The sequence below is a fragment of the Crocodylus porosus genome, unplaced genomic scaffold, assembly GCF_001723895.1.
Source record: "Crocodylus porosus isolate Cpor-Errol unplaced genomic scaffold, CroPor_comp1, whole genome shotgun sequence".
Lineage (NCBI taxonomy): Eukaryota > Metazoa > Chordata > Crocodylia > Crocodylidae > Crocodylus > Crocodylus porosus.
The window spans coordinates 57433063-57443682 of NW_017728943.1; the positions used below are offsets into that span (position 1 = coordinate 57433063).

At 41.4% G+C, this 10620-nt stretch overlaps 1 protein-coding gene across 3 annotated transcripts in view; it reads left to right on the plus strand.

Annotated features, from left to right (window-relative positions):
- The window catches only part of HAAO (3-hydroxyanthranilate 3,4-dioxygenase), a 66553-nt gene extending 56306 nt beyond the window's left edge, over positions 1-10247 (plus strand). For 2 of the 3 annotated variants that reach the window (XM_019549402.1, XM_019549400.1), the window contains 4 exons: positions 5687-5832; positions 7232-7300; positions 8507-8589; positions 9773-10247. In XM_019549402.1, coding sequence (XP_019404947.1) covers positions 5687-5832; positions 7232-7300; positions 8507-8589; positions 9773-9851 — 377 coding nt within the window. In that variant the 3' untranslated portion in view covers positions 9852-10247. The remainder of the gene's footprint in view (positions 1-5686; positions 5833-7231; positions 7301-8506; positions 8590-9772) is intronic. The other variant, XM_019549401.1, reaches the window with a different exon arrangement.
- The last annotated feature ends 373 nt before the right edge of the window (positions 10248-10620 follow it).

Here is a 10620-nt window from a genome sequence, read left to right on the forward strand (position 1 = left end):
AGCTGACTGATGGAGCCACCCCAGCTCCCAGATAGTACACAGTGACCTGCTGAGCTGCACTACACCCATACTATGGGGCAGCTGCTGCGCAGGTGCCAAGTGGGGGAGGTGATCCCTGCTGTCCCCCACTGCCCCGTGCTGCACGGGGGGGCTCTGCCTTGAGCCCTCAGAGGCCCCTGATTGCTGCTGCCAGAGTTGGTGGGTGTTGGGCTTTCTTTTCTTTTTTTTAAAGTGCCAGGACTAGGCTGGGGCCAGATGGAGGCTCTGCCCTGCCTCTGCTTGCCAGCCAGCATAGAAGATGCAAGATACAGGTGCAACAGCGCTGGGAGCAGAGGCTTTGCCCTGCTGCCACTTGCCCCTTCCACCTGGAGTGAGCTGTGCCCACATCCTGCCCGTCCCCCAACCCTGGTTGGGCAAGTGGCAGCAAGGCAGAGCCCCTGCTCCCACCACTGCCACACCCACGTCCCATGCTTTCCCACCTGCTTCCTAAGTAATGTGCCCCCCACCCCTGCTGGGCAGCTTTTCTCTCCCTCCCCCATGCCCCTCCCTCCTTCAACACCAATAGACTTACCAGTTGGCAGCAGCTGGCAGCTGCCTGAATCTCCGAATTCAAATTGGCCAAATCTTTTCTGAAGCTTTTCCGAATCAATTTGGATGCTTTGAATTGATTCAGAGCTTTTAATTGGTCTCCTGATTCGATTCAGATTTGGAGATTCAGGTCTCCCACATCTCAGTTTAGAGCACGCTTACCATACAACTTTATGGAGCTCCAAAAACCTTTTTAGCAGTAGCATATGTTTTGCTCCAACAGTGAAAATAACTCAGCTATCTCATTATTTAACTGGGGAGAGTATTAGTTTTAACCAAATGAAACACTTAAAAATCAATTAGGTAACGAATTGCACCAAAAGCATAGTGCAACATCATCATTTTTTTACTTTGCTGGTATCTCTGGATGTGCATTCTAATAGAATTTTACACCTATATTTCATTAATGTTCCCAAACAAAAGGTACATTAACGGTGCAGACAGAAATACAGCTTCCAGCTGTAATTCAGAACATTTCCTGCAAAGTGTTCCAAGTTACAGTGTTACTCCAGACCAAACAGAAGTTCACTATTGGTTCCAGGTGGAGGGGAATCCAGATATGAGCTGGGAGCCTGGAGTCAGGTTCCCATAGCAATGACCATGGCTCTCTGCCAGTGCTCACTGTTTTCAGAATGGGAGGGGGAAAGGTAGCGGAGGAAGCTTGTTCTTGGGGCTCCCCAGCCAGTGCTAAAGGCTGGAGCGGATAAACTGGAGCATCCTCCCCCACTTCAGGGGGTCTCCAGTACACCTGCCCCACCCTCCAAGAGAAACTGAACCCCCCCCAGCTGAACTCCATCTGTACCCTTCCCTCCTTCCATTCTCAAAACAGTGAGAGGCTGGGAGCTCCATAGACACAAGTTACAGAAGATGCTACATTATGAAACATGTTCAACTGATACCTCATGAAATGAGGGGTCAGATTTTCACCAGAGCAGCCATTTTTTAAACTGTTTGCATCGTGCACTTGTGTTTGGTCCCAGCTATAAACTGCTTTCTGTGGCTAGATTCGGCAAAAATTGCCACATTTGTTTGCACCCTAAGATGTAGATGAAGTTGGGGATCTGTAATTTAACCATAAAGAACATCACATTATTTTGTACTGTATTTACTTGAATATAAGAAGGGGGGGGGGTTCCTCCAATCAGCATGAAAACAGCTCTTTGTCTTACAGTTACATACAAGAAAGCCTCATAAAATATATTTTTATCATTAAACTTCTGTCAAAAGCAGCATGTGCTCAGTAAGTTGACTATGAAGTTGACTAAATGCAGACAACACTGAATATGACTATAAAACACATGTCTCATGTTGGGTAAACATGCTAATAAGAACCTTTGTGTGTGTGTGTGTGGCACTTAAAAAAAAAAGTGGGATAATTACCCCCCTAGGAGGGAACAGACATACATTTGTGTGTGTGTGTGTGTGTGTGGCACTTTAAAAAAAAGTGGGGGAATTACTCCCCTAGGAGGGAAGAGGCAGCAGCTTGGAGGTACTGTAATACCAGGCTGGCATTCAGAGAGGCCAGAGCAGGTTCCAACACCCTCCCATGGCAGCAAAAATGCTGGTGGGAACATACCACTTTTTTTTTTCTGCAAAAATATTAATATATTTATAACTCTACCTCCAACACTCTGCCAAGTGGCCCTTGTGGTTCACTTGGCAGCTCAAAGCACACTAAAAACCCAGTTACACAGTTTGCATCATGCAGCCGCTCACCCATCTCCATATACGTACCTCACCCACTGCCCTTCTCAGAGAGTCTACTCCTGAAAAAGTCTATGCCAGATTCCTCTCCGCCAAATGAGGTCTGCCATTTCTTTCCCCTCATCCTCTTCTGTCTTCCTGTAGTACCAGTACATTTCACTTAGTCCCATTTTAATATAGTCATTGACTGTGGGGTCTGACTGTCTGTTTATGAACAGGTTCCTGGCTTTTCATAGTGCATACCTGAAGCAGGATATGAAGCAAGCTGTCAGGGTCCCTTGCTGTCTGGTCAGGTGCCTATAGGAAACCGCTTCCCTGATCAGGTTTCTGAAACCTGTCACCACCAGGAGGAGTGCATGGATTTTCCACAAGAAGAAGTTAGTGCAGCCTGTCTAAATAAGATATATTGTAGTGCCCATTAAGTGCAATTCCACCCAGCAATGACTCATTTACAAGTCATGGTAAGCCACTACATTGACTACATTTCAACCTCATCTTCACTCCCACAGCTGAGCTGCACTTTTCTTTCCCATTTCCAATACTTCCCGTTTCTTCACCAGCCTTAAATGTCTGGCAAACATCACCAAACAGGGCCCAAACAATTCATTTAGAACCCTTCTATTGCCCCCTCTTTCAGCCTATTGCATATAATTAATGTGGCCTCGTCCTCCATGAGGTTGAGCTGAACCAGGTTGCCCTATGCCTCATTTGTATATACATTTTTGGAGGATCTCAGAATTTGGGACAAAAACAATGAGTTCCAGTCATGAGTAAGGGACTAACTAACACATGGATCCTTTGTGGGAGGGTAACTAGTGCACACATACATACTGAGCAATGCTGTGTTATGGGGTCACCATGGTTTGAATGCTGTTGACTCTGCTGGGGCCCAGCCCCATGAACTATATGGTAAATCATGAGCCATTTGGCTTTGAGCTAATATGATGCATATTCTAGACTATATATAAGTAGGTATAAAAGTGCTGTTTAAAAGTATGTTAATGGAATACCTGTGCTAAAACTTGTAGCAGTTTCAAAAAAGGCAAAATACATCAATTCTGGATGAACTAAAATATTATAGGTGATTTCAGTCAGCATTTTGCAAATTTTCTCCTCACTCCCATGTGCTCTGGGAGAGCAGAGTCTAACAGTAATGGGGGGGGGGGGTTGAAGAAGCTACAGAGGAAGAAGTTGGGGTGGCAGAGGGCAAGTGGGCTGCTTGACCCCCAAGATTTAATTTTCCCTGCTGCAGCAGTGGGGGGGAGTCAAATTCAAGGCAAACTTCCAATAATTAGATTCTATATCTGAAAAATTATTTCAAATTTATAAATTTTCAGATATAGAATCTAATTATTGGAGGTGTGGGGGGTTGTCCTATAATTCAAGTTGCTTTATATTTGAGTAATTATGGTAATTATTCCAGAATAAGTATTATGAATCTAGGACAATGAAAGTTGAACCTACAAGACATCCAGGCATATTCCACTTTGAAAATTTTCAGTTAAAATATCCAAATAACCTAAATTCTGACCTTCAGCAATACCATGCAGTAACCACACAACCAAAATGAATTCTTATTTGCATTTGCAGTTCCAGATTAACATGATTTATAATGATTTTTTTTTCACTATTTTGTCCTTGTGGAATCACATAATTTCTGGGGTTTGCTGGGATTTTTGTTTGTTTGTTTTCTTTACTTTGGGTTTGTTTTGTTTATTTTAAAACAAAATTGAAAAATATGAATAACTGTCCAATAACTGGATGAGAAAGAATTGGATGTATTTTGCTGATAAATATTCTATGGCAAAAAAAGATTTGTATCCAAGGATTTCTTCTCTTAACAATAGATATAAAATGCACAGTTCATGAAAGGAGAAGACAAAATAAGAAAAAATGTTTTTACTTATAATCTGGAACTTGACCTGTTTACTTGATCATGCTATGATTTAATAGAAAAAAATCAAGGTATAAACTAGAAGTTATCTCCATATCAAAAGTTGCTGAAAGGGATTTAATATCTTGTCTTTATTTTCTAAAGGTCAACTATAGGTGCAAATGCTTTGTGCATCCCTATTGTTATGCATCAAATATGGATGCAAATACCTTGTGCATAACACAATCCATTATACTGGGATAGCGTCTTTAATATAGTGCATTACCTTTCATGTACTGACCTCACCCACCAAATACTGTTATACTAGAATCATGTACAAGATGGCTTTCTGAGGAAAACTTTGATGTGGTATGTTCAAGGTATGGTCCCACAATGATACATTCAGAAAAGCTTGTGATTTCTAGGAGGGTTAGAAGACCACCACATAAAGAACACAATAACGTTCACTAAATTATCTGCTCAGGGACTAGGGCTTGGCTGTGTGCTCATTTCCTGAATACCTTCGGGAAATAGTGAATTTTTCTACATCTAGTTGGAATTATTACTTGAAAGTACCCTTGAGACATTCCTCATGGTGTCACAGAACAAACTATCTAAGATTCTCAAAGACGATTGCATTATCTCTGCACTTTACTGTGGGTTGGTGAATGATTGAAATTAATTTTATATAGCAACACACAGCACAAAACTACCAAAACTGAAACTGCATTTAGCTCTCTTAGATATTTTAAACTAAGCCAGTTATGAAGGAGAACTACTGGAAATTAACTTGAACTACAACTGCGGGAACATCTTGAGGAGGACCATTTATTAAATTTAAGACTGTGATAATTGATTTGTTTTGCTCTGGTCAATTAAGCCTTCATAACACCTTAAAATACATACTGGAGAGAAAATGACGAGAAGTCCTTTGCTGAGAATATGAAAGGCATATGGTAACATGAGTTTGTGGACCCAATTCTAATTCCATTTCGTCTGGGGTAAATCAGGAGGGACTTCATTACAGTTACAAGATGGGAATCCGCTCATCACTGTTGGTTAGTGTGGAAAGGGGATGAAGAACCTGGTTGGCAAGAATTATGCAATAATCGCTAGACCGGTCTCTCTATTCTATAATGTCTGAATACACTTGTACCACAGTTATGTCATTGGTGGATGCAAGCAATACTTGAAAATATTTTTTTAAAAACCCTACAAGTTTTAATTTGGACAAAACCAACTTTTACAGGGCTTCTCTTGTTATTTGTCTAGGGCATACAAAGAAGACAATTCACCAGCCATATCACAGAAGATGCATCTCCATCAAAACAAGAATGTACATTGTATTTGATGTAATAAGTACTAAGTTATGATTCTGTGACAACATATGTTACTTTTATCACTAACTTCTTGATTACTGCTATCCACATTTTCATTTGGAACCATCAACAAAGATCAAACTAGTTTTTAGAAGATGTGGAAGTGAGCTTCCCTACTATTACTATTCTGTCTTGGTTGCAGATGAACTCCTGAAAGTCACACCTTTCCCACTAAATGCCACTGCAGTCATGGATCCATTTTCCTTCCAAGACTGGCTAAATGATCACCGTAGAGAAATAAATGAAAAAAAGTCCTTGAGTATCTTTGGAGACAACTTTGAAACACAGGTAAAAGCTTTTGTTTTCTCTGAGTGAGATACAGGGATATTTTCAAAGGCCCTTATGACAGATACACAATTTCATTAACTGTCAATTGGAGTTAGACAACTACTTCTATTTACACTTCTGATAATCTTCCTCATTTTGTGTTAAGTAAAGATAGTAGGTTTAAAAAATTATTAATTAGCCTATTTAACTCAGTCCCCCGCAACCTTAATTTCAACAAGAGTCTTGATACAAAGACTGATGCTGGTTTGTGAAATAATAAGGCTGTATAATCTGGTAGTATAAGGTTGTATAATAAAGCTGTTATAATCTGACGGCTGTTCAATATGTAAAAGACCTTACAAAACATATCAGAAGAAACACTGTGATTCTGAATTACTTCAGAATCACATCACTGACTCTGGGAAAGCAATCCAAATGACAGAAAGTATTGAAAACCATCAGCAAACTCCATCCAGAATGGACAAATAATAGTAGGGTTTTGAAGAAAAGAACACATGGGGCACATCAACATGGCATATTAATGTGCAGCAATAAACTCCGGCATGTATTATGCCAGAGTTTATTGCTCCCAGGCACCACGTTTACACATGTACCTAGGATCACAGGACATTGAACCAGATCAGAGCAGCCCCAGCTGGGAGGGGACCCTGGTGGTCAGCTTGCTAGCCTGAGGCTGCTACAACCCAGCTCAACACACTGCAGAGGGGCTAGCTGAGGCATAAATGTGCTCCAATATGTGGCTAGCCAGCAGGCATCCCCCAAACTGAAGTACCCATATGCCCGAGTCAGCCGGTGCAGTGTCTACACATGCAGTGCTGTGGCCAAAAATCTCTACTGCAGAATAGTATTTGTATGTGCAAGTACTAACCTACTACAGAGTTTATTAGTTTCCTGTGGTGTAATAAGGTTGCATATGCAGTCACTGAGACATTTACTGCAGAGCTAATTAGACAACTCTGCAGTGAACATCTTGTGTAGATGAGCCCATGAGGCATGATCAATAGACTTTTACAATCAATGAAAAAATTGTATCAACTTCAACAGGATTTGGATCAGACCCCATAATAGACAAGAAGAGAATGTCTGTTCCAAGAGCAGGTGGTGGCAAATACAACACTGTGAAGCTGAGAGTGGGAAGAGGCAAAGGGAACAGATATAGTGAGTAGGTGAAGAAGCATAAGGAGTGGCAGGTGTGATCAGTTTTCCTTCTATTGGTGGATATCAGTGACCTGCCATGCAAATTCAAATCAGGTATATACAAATAATATCACATTGTATAAAGATTTCCTGTGGAAACTGCATATTGTATAAACTTTAGGAAGATTAATCTAAGTCTTTGGGATAAAAACCATTTCTTCCCCCTCTCTTACCACCCACCCCACCCCTTTTCATTTTTTAGGCTGTAGTTCACGGGCCAGGAGTAAGTGAAGGAAACCAGAAGAATGCGGATATCTGGATATGGCAATTGGTACGTGACAATTCATACTCACAAAGGGCGGAGTTGTATTTAAGTGTGGAGTGGATATCTCTGCCAAAAAATGTTTCCAGTCACAGGCAAGAACAATTAAAGGATTTTATCCTTTCTCTAAGAAAAATGTCATAGGCAAGCAGTCGCTGGTGAGTCAGTTGCAAGCCATTTGTTACTTGCCAATGCTTGAAAAGTAGCCCCCCTTCCTCAGCATGTGGGCAATGGGCCACTAGTGTCCTACATCATGATGAGGGCTTAGATGCTTAATAGTGTCCATCCCTGAATCCATGGAAGTGCTGTTGGCTGCAGGGGCCCTTCCTCCATTGCCCTTCCCTAGAACCCTTACCCTAGTTCTGCGCATGCACTGGAATCTTCATGAAGGAAACAAGCAGGGTGCTAAGGACTTAATATAAGAACTTGACTATTTGAAAACAAAATGCCTGAATACTGTCTGCTCTAGTATTTATCAATTTCTTATTCTGGGAGAATTAGTCTATATGCAGCCCAACAGGAAAAAAAGAACAGAAGAAATGGTTCCCATGTACACAAATCAAGATGCCAGATATTTCTACCTCTTGCCATTCTGTTTAAATTCACAGAGACTAACCATCTAATGCTAATTAAAGACATATCTTGAAAGAACCTTGTCTGTACAGCTGACAGAAGACAGCCAGATCCTGTAAGGTTGGCAAGAATTTGGCATCTCTGCCTGACAGGACAATGATAAATCTATTTCACTGTAAATGGGTTTCTATCAGTAACTTCTACCAGCTCCCCACTGTTGTGGACAGCAGTTGTGAATAGCTTTTTCAACCTTAAAAGGCATTTCAGGAGTCTCAAAAGAAAGAGAAAACCTGTGAAAAAACATACTCAAGGAGTTTAGCCCTGTGATGTTTAGACAGCCGTATTGAAAAGCAGGCCATTCGGTTAGCTCATTAACAATGTATGCAGGATAAGCTGGTTTCTGCATAACTTCATTATGGAACTAAAGTCTGAAACTTGTTTTTATAGTTGCTAAGTCTGCCAGGCGAAGAAGATCAGCTAAAGTTTTAAGATAAGCCATGCAGAACAGAACTGTTTTTGAACTACATTTCTGTGGAAATGCCAGATTTCTTACTAAAATGTGCTTCTTTCTTAGTATCAGCCTTTTCTTCCTGCCAGTGACAGCACATGAGGAATTAAAAGCTGCTTGTTTTTGTCTTTTAGGAAAGCACATCTGCTGTTGCTATGGATGGTAAAACCTTGACTCTGACTGCTGGTGATAGCTTGCTGATCCCTGCTCAGTCTACGTGAGTAGAGAGGGTTCTTGGCATGGTTTCCCAGCTTTTGATAACAAAAGCCTCAGTTCTGCATCTTATTCCTTTGGTCTATATGAGGGTGTGTGTCTAGAACAGCAGAGGCCCTGTAAAAAATGATATCTGTTATAGCTTATCCTGCCTGGTAAAACAAGAGAAGTGGTGAGAATGAAATGCAGTGGGCATACAGCTCAGTGTAGACCCCCTCAAAGACAGAGCAGAAGAAAGAAAGCAGCCCTGTAAGCGGGTCTCCTAGTCTGTTGGTTGCTGCATGCCGGTTTTGCTCCCGGAGGAGCCAGTCTTCCCAAATGAAGTACAGTCTTTGAGCAGCAAGCCAACAAGCAAATAAACTACTGAACAAAACCAAACCCTTCTGCCCTGTTCCAGGCACAAGGACGGGAAACATATGGCTCTGGCCTAGGCGTGGGCAAAATGGGAGATCCGGCTGGTGGCCAAACTCCATTTCCCAGCAGCCCCTGCCCATGTCACTGCAGCCAGGAGGGGTAGGGCCATGACAGTGAAGGGCCAGGTTTTCCATGGAGACTGGCTCAAGGTCTGGGTCTGGGGCCAGGATTTTGCGGTGGTGACAGAGTGGTCTGGAGCTGGGGCAGAGCCATGATCTCCTGCCCACATGCTCTCAGCTCTGCCCCAGGCAGAACAGGTCAGAGGAGATTGGGGCCATTAGTTGTAAGGTCTTTAGGGCAGGGACTCATTCTTACTTTAGCGTCTAGCAAACGGCATCCTGATCCTGAGTATGGTCTCTGGTTATTTCTCTAATATAATAAAGAGGGCCTTAAATCAAAATACTCCTGAACTTTTGTGCATTTGAAATCCTGATTTAGATCTGTACTTTTAAAGCTAATAACTCATTAGAGTTATTCTATTATTACCCCTGTATGAGAGCAGAATAGAGCCCTTTGACTTGGGCCCATATATAAAGTAGGCAATTATTTACTTGAATATCTCACCTGGTATAATCCATCTCTTTCCTGCTATACTAAAGGGTATTATTCTTATATTGCTTATATTGGTATTCATTGAAAGTAACTCCACTGAACTGAAGAGAGATGACCAGAAAGAAACTGGTTTAAGTGCAATCAGATTAGTCCCCATCACATCCCCCTGCATTGCAACTACATAACTTTTCAAATTAAATGGTCTTTCTCTGTATTTCTAGGTACCATTGGAAGAGATCAGAAGGATGCCTTGCTCTTTACATTGCACAGGATCCAACTCACAAGAGACCTTATGCTTAACTTGTGAAACTGAACATTGGTGATCAGAAATGTTAGTGCACAAAGACCATTTTAAAGATGCTGACAATAGGACTGCTCCAAATCTATATCAGAGTTCTCATTAAAAGGTTTCATCAAAATTTATGTTTCATCAGTAAGTTCAAATAACTTTAAAAACAGAGAGCAGCATGAAAATCTATAGTTGATGAGCTATTTTGGTAAAAATGCAGAATATTCATTATTCCAAAACAAATGTAAAACTGATCTAAGTAATAGAGTCCAATATGCAGAATTATATACTTGATCCTAGCTGCAGCAAATCAAACTTTTCTGAATAGGAGTCCTGGGTGAACCTTCTGGATGTTACTGATATAACTACTACTGACTGCTACTCAGCAGAAAAAGGATCATTTTAAAGCTAAAACACTAACTGGAGAGCTCTTAAAACTGGGTTCTATTCCCAACTATGCCACCGACACTCTGGCAAGGGACAGGCATTCCACATAAACTGGTATAAGTGATAGGGAACCCGTTTAGATCTGTAACACAACAGAAGTTCAGTGCACATAAACTGCTTTCAAAATGCCCCAAACCAGTTTAAGATAAACCTGGATGAATGTAGTATCAGACTTAACTGATTTAGGTTAAATGATTTATTGAACTTCTGTCCAAGATCCCTTCTAGATTCAAGTTAACTCACAGAGCCCCAGCATCCCAGGATGCTTTGTACCTTCCTTGCAAACTCCCCCTTGTTGGCCCAAGCTGTCTGCACCAGCCAAGCAGGGTGTCA